General features: G+C 44.6%; 1 protein-coding gene across 3 annotated transcripts in view; it reads right to left on the minus strand.

Annotated features, from left to right (window-relative positions):
• Positions 1–4,947: 4,947 nt before the first annotated feature.
• POLR1A (RNA polymerase I subunit A) overlaps positions 4,948–16,918 on the minus strand; it is a 54,763-nt gene continuing 42,792 nt past the window's right edge. For 2 of the 3 annotated variants that reach the window (XM_043544863.1, XM_043544865.1), the window contains exons 27-34: positions 16,320–16,477; positions 15,125–15,254; positions 14,200–14,316; positions 12,984–13,241; positions 11,868–12,068; positions 10,951–11,068; positions 9,559–9,723; positions 4,948–6,636 (exon numbers count right to left, since the gene is read on the minus strand). In XM_043544863.1, the coding sequence (XP_043400798.1) occupies positions 6,536–6,636; positions 9,559–9,723; positions 10,951–11,068; positions 11,868–12,068; positions 12,984–13,241; positions 14,200–14,316; positions 15,125–15,254; positions 16,320–16,477 (1,248 nt within the window). In that variant the 3' untranslated portion in view covers positions 4,948–6,535. The remainder of the gene's footprint in view (positions 6,637–9,558; positions 9,724–10,950; positions 11,069–11,867; positions 12,069–12,983; positions 13,242–14,199; positions 14,317–15,124; positions 15,255–16,319; positions 16,478–16,918) is intronic. The other variant, XM_037898276.2, reaches the window with a different exon arrangement.

Genomic DNA, 16,918 nt, shown 5'->3' on the forward strand with positions numbered 1-16,918 from the left:
AATATCTTCATTAATGATCTGGAGGATGGTGTGGATTGCACCCTCAGCAAGTTTGCAGATGACACTAAAGTGGGAGGGGTGGCAGATACGCTGGAGGGTAGGGATAGGATACAGAGCCAAGGGCCCTAGACAAATTAGAGGATTGGGACAAAAGAAATCTGATGAGGTTCAACAAGGACAAGGGCAGAGTCCTGCACTTAGGACGGAAGAATCCCATGCACTGCTACAGACTCGGGATTGAGTGGCTAGGCAGCAGTTCTGCAGAAAAGGACCTAGGGGTTTGTCATGGAGTCCCTGGGCGATGCTCTGGAATTGCTCCCCATGAAGCCAGTCAGGACTCTGGGGAAGTCTCCTTTCTGTGAGCAGCCTGTCTTCAGGACACAAAGCTCACACAGCTTCCACCTTCCTGGGTCTGACCTCGGAGCATTCAGCATCCTCTGCCCCTCCATGTGCTTCCCACAGGAGTCCGCTCAGGCGGGGCTCCTGGGGAAGCCAGAAGGTCCTGCACCCCAACTTCGCAGTCAGACGCGACTCTCAGCCAGCCAGTAAAACAGAGGTTTATTAGACAACAGGAACATGGTCTAAAACAGAGCTTGCAGGTGCAGAGAAGAGGACCCCTCAGCTGGGTCCATTTTGGGGGTCAGTGAGCCAGACAACCATGTCTGCACTTCACTCCATGTCCCAGCCAGCCCCAAACTGAAACTCCCTCCAGCCCCTCCTCCTCTGGGCTTTCCCCTTTCCCCGGGCCAGGAGGTCACCTGATTCCTTTGTTCTCCAACCCTTTAGCTGTCACCTCGCTGGGGGGAAGGGCCCAGGCCATCAGTTGCCAGGAAACAGGGTGTCGGCCATTCTCTGTGTCCAGTCCCCTGCACACACCTGCCCTCTAGGGCTCTGCAATGATCATACACCCTTACCCCACCACCTAGATACTTAAGAACTGCATAGGGGAAACTGAGGCACCCCCACACTATTCAGAGGAAACATTAAGAACAGTCCCACTTCGTCACAGGGTTACAGAGGACGAGAAGCTGGATATGAGTCAACAGTGTGACCTTGTTGCCAAGAAGGCTAATGGCATTTTGGGCTGTGTAAGTAGGAGCATTGCCATCAGATTGAGGGACGTGATCATTCCCCTCTATTTGGCGTCGGTGAGGCCTAATCTGGAGTACAGTTTTGGGCCCCAAACATACAAGAAGGATGTGGAAAAATTGGAAAGAGTCCAGTGGAGGGCAACAAAAATGATTAGAGGGCTGGAGCACATGACTTATGAGGAGAGGCTGAGGGAACTGGGCTTATTTAGTCTGCAGAAGAGAAGAGTGAGGGGGGATTTGATAGCGGCCTTCAACTATCTGAAGAGGGGTTCCACAGAGGATGGAGCTAGACTGTTCTCAGTGACAGAACAAGGAGCAATGGTCTCAAGTTTCAGTGGGGGAGGTTAGGGTTAGGTTGGATATTAGGAAAAACTATTTCACTAGGAGGGTGGTGAAGCACTGGAATGGGTTACCTACGGAGGTGGTGGAATCTCCATCCTTAGAGGTTTTTAAGGCCCAGCTTGATAAAGCCCTGGCTGGGACGATTTAGTTGGGGATTGGTCCTGCTTTGAGCAGGGGGTTGGACTAGATGACCTCCTGAGGTCTCTTCCAACTCTAATCTTCTGTGATTCTATAATCTGTTTTACTGCTGGTTTAATTCCCTGATTTTATTTCTGTATTTCAGTTGTCTAAGACCGTAGTACAGTTATGGTTACACTTAATTTTTTACTGACAGGCAGTTTCCGCTGCTGTTGTGTATATATATAGAGAGATTTATTTTTAACTTAGCACACCAATTTATTATTACCTTCTTTTTTTGTGCCCAGGTTACATTTTTACTAATACATTTGGAAGCAGTTAATGCCGTGTAGAAATCCCTATCTTTTTCCCCCACCAGCAAATACCGCCAGCAAATACCATCAAATACTACCTTTTTTCAATCAACATTTATCTGTCTAGGTTATTGTAACACTTCCTGAACTTTCAGTCACTTTTCACAGTTGAGCTCACTGTTAGGGTAGGTTTGTAGGGCCAAGAATCATGACGGAAGCCTTATGAAAGGAGCATGTCAGGCAAAAGGACTTGGTTTATCTGTTCTAGTTCTGAACAATGCATCAATCCAGGAAGGGACTGATTTTGCTGCTAGCGGGAGCTTTATTTGATGCACTGACAAGTGTGTCAGCCCTAGTGACTTATGGTCTATCTGCCATCTTATTTGCTTCTCTTGCATCTGGAGGAGCACAAAGGATCACAGTGTAGCTGACCCCACTTAGACTGTCAAGAACCAGATCCAGACGAGAGGATGTCAGGGCACTTGACATATTCCATCCATAGACACCACATGGCTCAGCTATAAAGGGGCCTGAGCACCAGTTCATTCATTTTCATCACTGAATCATTAAACAGATGTTAGACTGTGATTCAGAAAGTACCCTTATTACTACAGAAGGTTATTTTCTAACCAGCGTCAGGCTTTAAAAACAGGTTTCAGAGTAACAGCCGTGTTAGTCTGTATTCGTAAAAAGAAAAGGAGTACTTGTGGCACCTTAGAGACTAACCAGTTTATTTGAGCATGAGCTTTCGTGAGCTACAGCTCACTTCATCGGATGCATAGGTAAGGAGTCTCCTGAATACTGGCCCACGCCCATGAATACAATGGATGACTTACAAATTGCAACAATGGGAAGCTGACTCACCCTGCCCCAGTAATATCTGAATTTAAAGGGTTTATTTAAAGAAACATCATTAAAGTTATTTCCACCTTCTGAATCACCATCCTTTCGTGCTCAGCTGATCTTCCACAACTGTAGGAAAAACAGCTTCTGCTTGAAAACTGAGCTGATGTGAAGTCACAAAGAAAATAAGCATCCCTGCAATGCCATTTTTAGACTCAGCTTTCACAAAAGAGCTGCTCTTTATTGTCAGTGTGGATCAGACCAAACCTTAGACCCCATATTAATGTTTATAGGTATCCTTGTCCAGTATGTACCCTGCATACCTGTTGTGCAGTATGCTAGCTGGCTGCTGCCCTGCTGGGTGTATGAATGTGCCTCTCACCATGAAAAGAGCTATAGAAGTAAAATGTATTTACCTACCAAGATGGTGAAAAAAGAGTCTTGGTATCTTTGGACAAAACTGCCAAATTAGTGAGTGAACTAGCACATAGAAGGGTATCCTTGCAATTGCTCTACAGTCTGGACTTTACACATAGCTTCATAGTCCAAACTGATGCGTCAGCAGTCGGACTAGGGGCTATCCTCTCGCAGGACACAGAAGGCGAAGAACACCCTGTGCTGTACATGAGCTGGAAGTTGTTCCTGTGGGAATGTAATTATTCGGTGATCTAAAAAGAAGCCCCGGCCATCAAATGGGCACTAGAAGCCATCTGGTACTATCTCCTTGGGAACCCTTTATCATCATGACCAACCATGCTCCTGTGGAATGGTTGCAGCAAATAAAAGAAACCAAAACCCAGCTGATATGCTGATTCCTGTCTCTCCAACCCTTTGCCTTTACAGTTCCAACACCAGCTGGGGGAACAGGACCAGACCAGCTCTGAAGATAGGGAGTTGGGATGAAGGGGGGGGGGGGGAGGGAAGGGGCGGCGCAAGGAGGTGTGGCCTCCCTCAGAGGCGGACACAGAGGGGACGCCGCCGCAAGCTGCCTGGCAGGTGGAACCAGGAGGGCCACGCCCCGCATGCTGGAAGCAGAGTTAAGAGGGACCTGCTGAAGGAGACTGATGTTCCTTCCCCGCTGCTGGAGTGGAACACCAGGAACTGCCGCTACTCTGAGGCCCAGCCTGAGCTCCCAGAGAGCCCTGCCGCTCCCAACGCTGAGAAGCTGCTACCGCTGTCCCTGGCAGAGTATCCTGGGAAGACTGAGGATGATCCCTGGATACAGGTACACCCAAGGGGGAGAGTAGGAAGCAGCCCAAGGGAGCCAGACTACCGTTTGGCTGTGGTGCCACCAGAAACACGGTCAGCATATTGCAGGTGGACTCCACCGCTGACCCAGGGGCAGACCATTCTGCCACTGTTAGGGCTCTGGGCTGGGATGCGACCCGCAGCCACCTCACCCCTGTGGTGTCAGTACTCCCCCTCCTTAGGCCGCAGGGCCTGAGCTCTTCAGTCAGCCCTAGCTGAGCCCCACAGACGGTGACTGGCGCTCACCCCTGCCAGAGCCCTCAGACGGGCTGGAGTTACAGCTCTGCCTCACTAGAAGCCAGAGCCCTGACTGTTTGCTGTCCCGCCTTGCTTAACAGTTGGGCTAAAACTGTTACAGCTCGGCCTGACTACAAGCCAACTGGAGCCCTTCTGTTTGCTTCCGTGCCTCGTTTAACAGCTGGGCTAAAACTGCAGGCCAGAGTCCAGACTGTTTATGGCCCTGCCCCACTTGAAGGCCAGGGCCCACTAAGAACTGCTAATTCCCCCCTTTTTGTTTTTACTTCCTTTGGCAGACTAAACTGCCAGGAGGCATGGCCTCCCTCAGTCGCAGACCCAGAGGGATGGCCACGCCAGCTTACACTGCCTTAGCTGGGATCCCACTGGGGAGCTAGGTGGTCGCAGCCCAGCTCGGAGCCCAGGCAGCAGCCAGACTGGGGGAGCCAGAACCCAAAGGGGCAGGCACAGCCCAGCTAGGAGCAGGGCTCTAGCTGGAGCCCCCCACCTGCATCGGGGTGACAGCCTGGCTTTCTTGTCAATTTCACAGCTCCATGCTATGACAATGACAGCCAACAGCCGATATAAGTGTAACAGCATCTACACGGACACTGCATCACCCTAACTATTCCTGATACGTGGCTAACATGGCTCTCAGCATCACAGTCTGGCACTCCTGCATTAGCTTGTTGTTAGGAAGTAAAAGATCCTGCATGCTGATGCTAGAGCTTTAACAGCACAGAGAAACTACACAAAGGTGTTTTTCCAACATCTGACGATGTCCTTTATTACAGATCCTCCCTTACACAGAATAATTTTAAACCAAAATACAGTAAAAAGCTGTGTTATCCGGCCCTGTACCAATCAGAAAGCTCTATAAACCGGCATTTCCAATCTTCATAGAAGGTCTGGCTGCGCGTGGCTCCCCGGAAGCAGCGACATGTTCCTGCTGCTCCTAGGCGGAGGAACGGCCACGAAGGGTTTGGGGTACCGGAGGTCACTCAAGGTGCTGGATCCAAGGGGTGCTCACTTCAGGCGGCTCCCTGCAAGCAGTTACCCGTCCCTGCTGTTCCTAGGCAAATGCGCGGCTAGGCAGTTCTGTGCGTTGCCTCTGCTCCTGCAGCTCCCCTTGGCTGCGGTCCCCGGCCAATGGAAGCTGCGGAGCCAGCGCTCAGGTAGGGGCACTTCTGCCTAGGAACAGCAGGGACAGGTTGCTGCTTGCAGGGAACTACCCAAGAAGAGCGCCCCCTGGATTTGGCACCCCAAGCCCCCTCCTGCAGCCAAACTCCCTCTCAGAGCCCACGCCCCAACCCAATACCCAAACTCCCTCCCTCTTAGTTAACTGGAATTTTTCCACTCACCGGCACCCTTTATTTCCCCAACATGCTGGATAAAAAAGCTTTTACTGTAGAAGTTTAAATTCTGCTTTACAATAAAGTTACATGTTTGCTTTGTGCAGTCACGTTCACAGCAGTTCATTTTGCTCCAGATGCTCTAGAGAGAAATCTTAACAGAGGAGGAGAAACATTTCACTGAGGACAGTTCTGCTTGGGGCAAGCACGGGTATTGAAATGGTCTAAAAGAACTAGTGAATACATGGCATTCAAATCATGGTCTTCCCCAGAGAGCCCATTAATTGTCACAGACACACTCTTTTTAATGACTGGAGCGAAGAGGAAAAGGTGCCCTGTATCTCTTTAAAAATCGTAACAGTACAGTACAAATAAATACAATAAAAGAACAGGACTTGTCTCCAGCACACAAGTTTCATTCCTGTCAACACACTGCTCCTCAAGGCCACTTGTGAGTTTGTCCCAAAACTGTTTCAAATAAGATTAGGTACAGTTATCATGTGACTGAGCAATGTGATACCCAAGGCCTATCCAGATAAATTGGAAATACCACAGATACCTCAGATAAGCGAGCAGACTCTCCCCTTTGAATTGTACATGTCAAAAGCTACACCTGGCTCCTAATCAGACACACACAGCTCTGTTCATCTCTCTCCAGTGTATAACAATAATTTCATTTTGATCAGTACTGCAGGGGGTGGAGGGAGAGAAGGAAGGGTTCTAGGCCAGAGGAGAGTTTTTAGGCATGAACATTCCCATCAAATACTTTACAAAGTACATCATTTAGTTAAGTTAACAAACCCAAGAGATCAAGAGAAAAACTGGATACACATTATATAGAATCCCTCCACACCCTGAAGATATCATTAATGGTCTTGTACAAAAACATTCATTGGTTTGGAAATTTCAGCAGAGGCTTTGCAAACAACTGCAGTGTGCGTACATTTCTTGTGATAGCCACACTTAATTTTTTTTTTAAAATAGAGGCAAAACACTATGTAAGGGGTTGCTTGAGGTCAAACAAACCAGTCCCTCCTCTGACAACTTTTCCTACCACCAGGCATGCAGAAGGAGATCTCAGCTCATCATGGGCACCTAAGTCAAAGAGTTCAACAAAAATCAGATTAGGGCCATTCCCAAAGGTCTTTTACAGGTTACAAAAATGCTAATGATTCAAGTATTTATTTTGTTGACAAAGAAGTCAGACCTGCCATCTCAGACAGATGCTGCCATCTGCTGTTTGGATTGAATTCATCTCTGTGGAAAATGTGGACCTGATTCTTTTCTCACAGTAGTTCTACACTAGAGTACCTCCTCTGACTTCAATAGGGTCATGGGCGGTGGGTGAACCACAGGCTCGGGGAGGCTAGCCCCCGGCCTGGCCCACCCCTTCCGCCTGAGGACCTGCCCCTCCGCCTCCCTTCCCCCCAACCCCACCCCCACCAGCCCTCACCAACCCCAGGTTGCCCAAGCACCTCCAGGCCCAAAGCACCTGGGGGGTGGCATGCAGCCATCCCACCCCCCTCTTCCCCACAGTCCTGAGGAGCTGCATGGCGCGGCCCCAGCCGGCTAGCAGCAGCAGGGAGGGGCCTCGCTGGGCTGTTTGGGGAGGCACAGCCTTCCCCAGCCTATTATACGAGCCACTCATGTTACTCTATACTGGTGTAAAAGAGAACCAGGTCCTGTTTTCTTAACCAATTTAAGATAGCCCTTTTTATCAACAGGCATGAAAATAGAATGCATGCAGAGTTCTAAAGGAGAACACAGCACTTCAGGCCTCCTGATAAAACATTTCGTTGATATGTGTGTTTATTTAAGGAAGTACACCGGACCCTTGTTAGAACATGCGTCTACATAGTGCGAATTCGCATATAACGTGGTCGCAGCCATGGATCCCAAATTGAATTACTTTAATTGTAATTCATTTTAACATGGTCCCCATGCATGGATCCCAAATCCCGCATTCTAGCGAGGGTCTGATGTATATAGCAAACAAAAATAAAGAACATCCCTTTTTATTACTAGCTTCTTCCTATAAAGACTAGTTTTAGATCTTTTTGGCTAGATTTGAAGAGAACTAAAATCACTTTCACTGTAGACACATTCTACAGGGGTGTCCCTTAATCTATTAGGAAAAAAGTGTTTTTTTAAATGCCAACAGGAGTATAACAACAAGAGAAACCACCATGACTAGCCTAAGAAAGATCACAAAAGTTCACAGATGTCACAGGCAGCAAGAAGGAACCGAGGGACAGCTGGACCCTTGGATGGGTGCCCAAAAGGAGACTTAGGGCACTGCAGGACAAAAGAATCTGATTTTGCATGCTTGGGGCACATATACACCAGAAATGAAATCCATGTAGACAAATGTTCAAAGAACAACTATTTGCTTTGTTAACATCTCATGGGGAAATAGAACAGTTATGACTGTCTCATGTAATAAGCTAACAAAGAGGCTTTATTTCTGACTAACATCAGAGGCAGTTATTCGCTTGCACAGCTGTAGCAGAGACGGGAACACCAAGCACCACCCACTATGCTATGCACTTTCAGTACTCCTCACTGCGAGGACAAAAGGTTACATGTATTTAATCCCATAGAAATGACAGAAGACCATCCAGTTGACTACATCTAATTTGTTGTAAATTCAATTGACACCACCATAATCCAGACCATGACTTCAATTTCCATCTGAATGCTGCCAACAACTTCCAGATCTACCGCTCCACTCCTAAACACCCTACAGCACTTTCCACTGACCCCTTATGCCCTTTTGTTTCTTCCATATTTCATGTGTTTATTTGTGATGTTACCTGTATAAATAAGATTGATGTTCACTTGGCAGGGATGATATGTTATTTCTAAATCCACCTAGGATGCTAAATATATAAATACAGGAAGAAACAATGTGGCATACCCCTTCTTTATTCAATTTAATCCTGTATTTACACTTCTGCCTTTGCAGATTGTCATGTGCACAGTGCAGTTTAATATTAATCATCTTTCTAAACTTTAAAAAATGATCTTCTGTCTCTTACCAGTATATTCAGTGTTAAGGAGTGATCCTACACCCTTAACTTGTGTCTGTCCACAGACAAAAGGAGGTGAAGGTAATGGCTGAACAGATTTTGTTGGGGAGCTTTTCCCATTTATATAGGTAGCAAGGAAGAAAGCATTAAAGAGTCTGAAAAAGAAGCTGATTGGTAGGTGGTGAAGGCTGGGGATGTTGACAAAATGAAGGTCTGGCTAATATGTGACAAGTTAGAGCAGCTAGGTAGAACGGGGATAACCTATTAAAGGAATACAGACAAGCGGCTTATGTTTGAAACAGTGAACAAGGAGAAGCCACTGGTGAAAAGAGGGGAACAAATGCTTTCAGAGCAACAAACTAGGAAGATGATTTTGGCAGAATGTTGAATTGATTTGAATGGAAAAAGAAAAGGAGTACTTGTGGCACCTTAGAGACTAACCAGTTTATTTGAGCATGAGCTTTCGTGCATCCGATGAAGTGAGCTGTAGCTCACGAAAGCTCATGCTCAAATAAACTGGTTAGTCTCTAAGGTGCCACAAGTACTCCTTTTCTTTTTACGAATACAGACTAACACGGCTGTTACTCTGAAACCTGTCATTATGAATGGAAAAAGTTATAGCAGGCCAGGCAGAGGATACAATACAGCCATGAGAGAAGGACTTGGAAGAGAGTTTTAACGGTGTAGACAGAGAAGAAAGGCCAGATCTTCAAGGTATTATAGACAAGCATTATCTGGTTCTTGAAAGAATGTTAGACTCCACAAACCACCCCATGGGAGAGGCTTCTTATTTCAGCTGTCATCACTATATTAAAAAGAGCATCCCAATTTATCTCAAACTTTTTGACATGCAAGGAGCTCTCTGTAGAGAGTTTTAAAATGTAGTTAAATATCTCAATAGAGTGGAGAGTTATAAAGGGAAACCAAGCAGATGTGAAATGCAGCAGCAGTAATACAGAGACTTATAATTCCAACTAAAACTATTTACCCATCATTGTTGCTTCCTTCAAAAATTTGTAGCTGGTTTCAAACGTCATCTGTTGCAGAGGGGAGGAGTTGGACTGCATTCCAAAACGATTCAGCGGTTTGTAAACACCTTCAAAACACATGTAATCTGCCACAAGAGAAAGGTGCCGAGGATCTACCACAATACCTGACAGCACAGGAAAAGGGAACACGAGAACATTCAAGAACTAACCAGCACTAAGTTAAATCCCTATAGTCTAATCAATGGAGCTGGGGGAGGGGAAGGGGAGAAAATCTCTTTATTTCCTTCACCACGACACAAGTAAGTCACTAATGATGCAGTGGTGCTTCTCCTTTCAGTAACTGGCATCAACCATTCGCTGCAACACTATCAGACCTCCTCTTTATTGCATGAAATAATGGATTTGCAGAGGGACTATAATGATAATTGTGCCTTAGCTACCCGAATGTTTCATCATGTATGATAACAGTATGCTGGTCTTTTGGGGCAGTACATTTTTTTTTTTTTTTTTTTTTTTTAAAGATAGCAATAACACACACATCATCTTTGTTCAGCCAAAGTTGGATAAGTCATTTCTGGTCCAGCCACTACAGTACAGACCTCTGCCCCCTGCCTCCCCACATGGTTACCCCTAAATCCTGTGCAGTGGATCATCAGAGCTTTGTTATTGGGGAATTACTACACATGTGCAGGAGGTCGGAGGCTTTACCCCAGCAGGTGTACACCACATAATTATGATGGAGCTTCGGAAATTTATACAGTGTGATGGTGAAGTCTGTTAACAGCCTCTACCAACATATATCCCAGGGCTCTTAAATAGCACAAAAAGCTAGGCATTAATAAAAATGGGGATATTAGTGAGCAGCTACTACAGAGGCATTTGCAGACCAGCAGTCGTCCAAAACAGTCTTCCCTCTTTTCACGGGCTGTAATTCATAGTAAGACACGGGCCAGTTAGTGCTGAAAGACAAATCTATGCAGGCACTTCAGGTGGCATTAGCCATTTCACCTTAACAGTTTCAATGGACAATGCCATCATAATATTTTACATTAAAATCACTGGAGGATATTGACGCTATATATATATAAAAAGAGAAAATATAGAGCCAATATCCTCCAGTGATTTTACTGAGGAATAAATGGAAACCAATCAGTTAAACAAGAGAATTATCTCAGAGAAGATGCTCACATATCATGAGGATGAATTCAATATGAGACGTTAGATACATCAATTATAGATTCAAAGAAGAGACTGAAAATACACAAGTGAAGGAGTAGCTAATGCAAAGAGGTCACTTTCCAAACCTATTTCCAGAGGTGAAGTTTTCCCATCTTAATGAAAATCAGATGAATCACAAGACTAACTCAGCTGATCTAACAACAATATCTTACCATACACAGCAAACACATCTTTAATTTCCCTTTCAATCACCCTCAGGGCAGCCTCGATTCCATAGGTCTTAGCCATTGCATGAATGTCATTGGAATAAAGCCGACTTAGGTCCAAAAGCTGGAGGCAAGGAAGATAGGTGAAAGTTATTACAGCAGTTACTGTACCTCCCCCAGATAAACTGGGATAATTTTTCTCCAATTCTCCACTTGCTCGAATTACCTCAAGGAGGGCCAATATAGTCAATTACAAAGTGATCAGATGCAGGCACAGCATTAGCCATAGAGAAAACGTACATATAGTTTTATACCCAGGTCAACAACATCATCATCATTTACATCATCAGATGTAAGGGATGGAAATTCAGCAAAGAAAAAAATTAACAATTTCAGAGGAAATTCCCAACAATGAGATCTATTAGACTATGGAAACGTCTCTTACATAGTGGAAAGCATGATGCTTGGGGCATTTGAAACTCTCAGACAAAGCACTGGAGCTTACAGTGCATGCAACAATCCTGAACTTGTAGGGAGATGGGGTAGGCAGCATAACAGATCTATTCATCTCCAACTACTGTGATTCACTTAGATGGGAGAGCTTCCTCAAGTAACACTTTCAGAGACAGCTGCAAGGAGAGTGGAGCGTCTCTGGTCATTATCTTGGCAATAAGATATTCTGTGGCTCTGCACAAAAGTCCATCCGAAGAGATCAAAAAGTGACTTAAGGGTTCGCTTGAGGGAGACGTGGCACGTACATTTTGAACCTGCTGGGAGGAGATTTCCAGAGGGTCAAAAAGCAGTTAGGTACCCAGCACCCACTGAAAATCAATGGAGGAGGTAGGTGCCCGTCTCCCAGGTTTTTCCCTAGAACATTACACAACAATTACAGACATCTCAGGGGTTATAAACATATTACATACATCAGCATATCTGAATAGCTCTGGGAGGTTTATTCCCTCAGTGTTTAAAACAAATTCTTTCTCTCCTTTCTTATTGGTGCTTTCATTTAAGAAGCACCGCGTGATCCCTCTTGTCTCATGGACAATTGTGTTCTGCATGAGGGACGTTAGGATGGAGGAGAGGTCGAAGTATGCCTTCATCAGAGGAAGCTTTAGTGAAACCTAGAAAGAAGAACAATGCAGTGTTGGACTGAGTCAGAGGACAGGGAGGTATAGGCTCAAACACTGGGTTATTTCTTTTTAGGGGAAAAAGATTTACAAAAACACATTTATCCTAGTACTCATTTATTTACAAATGGATAGATCACAGAATCACAGAATATCGGGGTTGGAAGGGACCTCAGGAGATCATCTAGTCCCACCCCCTGCTCAAAGCAGGACCAATCCCATTTTTTGCCCCAGATCCTGATGGGTATTCCAACAGATGGGTATTAACAGGAAACAATACACTCCAGGCCTATTCACTCTCACACAGCAGCTAAGGCCTTACTGACATGAGCTCTAAACAATTTCGCTCTTGTTTCAGCCACACAGAGGATCCCTTTATCTGCTGCTCAGTCCAATTAAGCCAAATCTTCTTACAGCCGCAAAGCTGCATGCTCGCTTCACACACCCCAATTAACATGAGTCTCCTTTGCTGGCCATGCACTTTGGAAGATTATGCAGGTTTCCCTGCTCTGAACACACACACAAAGCCTATTGTTGCCTTGCTTTTACACCTTTACAGCACACCCAAATAGTCTCCCATGGTAATGTCAACCATCATCCCTCATATGGAAAGACCTAGGCGTGTATTAAATAAAAAGCCTGAGGCAGAATGAAAACTTGTTAATTGCCACTAGAAAAAACACTTCCAGTTCCTGTAATTTAAAATCTACAGCCAGGAAATACCTGCTTACATGCATGAGTTGGATAGACATATCCGCAAGTTAATAATAGTAGTGCTGAGAAAGAGCAGCAGCATTCTACTAGAGAGATTTATTTATTCTTTGAATTATAGTAACTGTGCACTGTAGCTTTGAAGATATCAATGCGCACACATACAGATGCAGAAGTTTCCAGTCACCACCATCTTACCTCACACCAGAGCTCACTTTCTGTATCATATGCATAGTTGACTATAGATGGATGACTGCTCATCACAGCACTAACTCTTAGCTGTGTTGAATGCTCTAGTTTGGGTCCTTTTTCTTTTTTAGTCTGAAAATTAGATTCATTCTGAACCCCTTCTTCAGCATCCTCAGCCCTTTTATCATCATTCAACATGCCTTCGTCCTCTTCTGGATTTTCGTCACCATTTTCCTCACTGTTCTCTTCCTCGCTCTCATAATCAACCTGCACAGAGATTATATGCTTAAAATCCAATCTAGACCCCATATATGTGGAGAGCACTGCAGGAAGCAGTTTTGTTCACACAAACCCCTCACTGTGGAAGTGATCTTCCTGACAGACAGGTTGACATGAAGTTCACTTTTAACCCTTCAAAAGGCAGGTTTTGCCTATAAAGACAGTGGTACGTATTCATTTTAGTCTCAATTTCTTTGCAATAGTGATATGATTTCTCAGCATGATAAGTTTTACTAAGCCTTATTAACTTCAGACTGCATCTCATACACACATACACATATATAAATGTACACCACCATCGTGCAAAATATGGCTGTTTCCTCAAGGATTCTGGGAAGAGAGCAATGCTTCTATGAGTGACTCTAAAGGAACTCCACATATTTCAACTAGTTCACCCTTATGCTGAAATGATAGCTATCTGTCTTAAATAATAGCTATACAATATAAACACACAAGGAGGGGGTTTGTTTAATTCTGTAGAAGGGTTATAAATTGAAGTAATGGGATGAAATTAAGTAAATTTAGATTGAATTACAGCAAGGACAACTTGACTACCAGATGCATCAATCCTGCATCAGCAGGGGATGGACTAGAAAATCCACCAAGTCTTTGTCATCTCTAATTTCTATTTTTTGGTCTATCAGACTAAGGAATACTGGACAGATGGTGTCCAGATTGACAAGGTGGTTTATACCTAATCTCTGATGCTAGGTGAGGTTCCAGGCCAACGATTTCACAGAATGGGCCAAATCCCCAGGGATGCTAAGTACTTTCTACTCCCACCAAAGCACAGAGCTGATCAAAAAACAGGAAAAAGTTTTCACAATTTCTTTCCCATTTTTGTTTGACATTTTGCTTTGATGGAAATTCTCTGAACCAGCTCTAATGAAGTCAATGGCAGTTGCGGTCTTCAGCACCTCTCTAGAATTGGTCCCAAAGTCATTACCTCTTCTTCCTGCTTCTCTCTTCGTTTTGTATCTGTAGCATCAGCATCCCCTTCATCTGCTTCACCATCAACGAGCCTCCCTGCTTCCTCCTCATCAGCTTCATGATCATCCTGTGCTTGGAGAACAGTTACAAGTGAGAAGCACAAGCAGATTCTGTATTTTGATTCTGGTCCTGAAATATGCCCAATGTTAGACAAGAAAAAGCCTGACCACTTGGAAGCTTCCCCTGAACTAAAAGCACTCTGCTAAACCTATGGAATGCAACATTATCCTATCCTTCCACCTGAGACTGTTTTCAGTGTAAGTGGAAGAATATTCAGTTCATCAAGTCACACTCAGAATCCTATTATACAGGAGCAACAAAGTCCAGTTGGTGATACTTTCAGGAATTAAACAAGAGACAAGTCTGTCGAGGATATATCCACTATTACCCTGTTTAGCCAACACCCAATGCCTTCAGATGAAACAGAGCTGGCCAGCAGGCTTTGAAAAATGCTGCTCCTCAACCCAAGAGCAAAGTGAGGGCAGCAATCACTGGGGCTAAAGTCAACTGGGCACTTTCATCCAGTAAATCCTAAGGGACATGGGAGTTTAGTAGACCTTAGTTTGCCAAACTATAGTAAGCTATTCATTTCCGTGCCACTCTCTGGGAATGTTATTCTGAGCAGAGCGTGTCACCAAATTGGCTTTTCAGACCCTTGTCAATAAGACTGGTTTTTATAAAAATACAGAGGTGGTATATACATAAAGGGCATCTTTAGAGAATTATTAGTGCTTCAAAAATGGAGACAGTATTTGTATAGTCATATAAAGCACTATACGTGACAAGCATTAGCATTCTATGGATAATAGCATTTTAATGATGTGCTGAGCTCACAAAGAAAAATGTAAAGGGATTTTCTAAGAAACTAATTTTCCCCTCACCTGGTTTTCTTGGGATTCTCCACCACTGCCATCTAGATCCCTCCGAGTTGCTTTACGAGTATTGACCACATTGAAAGACGCCAGCTTTGCACTCTTCCTTTTAATCGTTTCCAGCAAGATTTTAAAGAATCTAAAAGAAAATGCAGTGCAAAATCTCCAAGCTCAGAAGTACCATAATCATCTTCCAGGCATTGCAAGATGCATATGTTCTGTTCAGGAAGCCAGTCAATTCAGAAGCAGAGGACAAACTTGTTGATGCATTTAAAAGGACTTTTAAGGTGGGACAAATTATTTTGCTTTTCCTCCCCCACCTTTTTTTTCTTCCCAAGAATGATGATGTGTGTCTTTCAGTTACATATGAAACTACCTATCCAAAGCTTAAACAAACAATTAGCTCACCCATCAAGATCAGTGGGCTATCAAACTGAAAGAGAGGTAGGAGAGCAGTTTTCAGTGCTGCTGGTTTATTATCACATTTTTTTAGCAGTGAGAGCGGTCAAGACTTTTTTTTTTTTTTTCAAAGATCTCAGTCTGAGCTAACACTACCTGAGGGAAGAACAAAGAATGCTGGAATGGTGAACTCTCCTTTGTCACACAAAACCCGAACAGTTTTCAAAACAATTGTAGCATGGTTCCTCTTGGGTTTTCTTTTACTGTATATGTAAAGTTTGGATTAAGATCTGATGGAAGGGATCAGTCTCCCCAGATAAACTATCTGCTCTCAGCCACACCACATTTGGTAATAAACACTGAAAATCAGCCTCTCCTGAAATGTTATTGATGTAAGAAAGTTCCTATTTGGTCAGAGAGTCGTGGAATCCCTTATAATTCAACAATCCTGCCTGCAATAGATACTACACAAGCGGAAGAGGGGGTTGATTATACAGATTATTCTTTAGGCGTGACAGTAGAGAACAGTTGAAAATTTGCCCCCCACCCATACAGACTAGTTATGTAATGCATGTGCAGATCTCTACCGTTTATTATTTTGAAACCTTTGCCATTCTTCATTTAAATCCCTTTGTTAACCCAGCAAACATGTGTATAGACATTACTGCACAGATCCCTTCATAAGTGTCCAAAATTGGAAGCCTCAAGCAGCCCTGGCGAGATCCTGCAGCCTAGAATGAATTTAGGACTATGCAGATGGAATGAGTGAAGAGTGAACAGTGGAGGGATTTGAAAGTGAACTGACCGTGTTTCCATGAAGTATAAGATGTCCCTCGGCTTCAGACACTTCTCCTCCCGATAGTATTCATATGGCAGGAAATAAAATTTGATTTGGTAGAGACGGTGTTTGCTTAGCTTCCCTTCTATGCACAGAGACTCCTCAACTTCAACTTTTTGCAAGACCTGAAACAGCAGTGAGTAAAATTCTGCCTCCTCCAAGCAAGGCATTTCATCCACTCCCCAGAACTTCATCCCTTTTTATAGGAGACGAGTTGCATGTAGCAAGCTGTCAAACGCTCCCTGCATGCTGGTTTTGGGGACATGGGGAAGGAGACTACACCCTGTACTCCTGGGGGCATTCTGCACCAAAAAATTAAAAATTCTGTGCCAAAAAAATCTGCATATTTTATTTGTCAAATAAATGTGGAGGCTCCAGCATGGCACTGGGGAGCACAGGCCACTGGCTGCACAGAAGTGGGAGATCACTCTACAGCTCCCCCGCCCAAGGACACTGACTCTGCAGTGAGGCTGCACCCAACCCTGACACAGTGCAAGGACCGGGCCTGCCCCAGAAACACCCCAGGGCCCTGCCCCTCCATGCCAGGTGCACCAGGTGTGAGCAGG

The sequence above is a fragment of the Chelonia mydas genome, chromosome 4 (assembly GCF_015237465.2).
Source record: "Chelonia mydas isolate rCheMyd1 chromosome 4, rCheMyd1.pri.v2, whole genome shotgun sequence".
In the NCBI taxonomy this organism is placed as follows: domain Eukaryota; kingdom Metazoa; phylum Chordata; order Testudines; family Cheloniidae; genus Chelonia; species Chelonia mydas.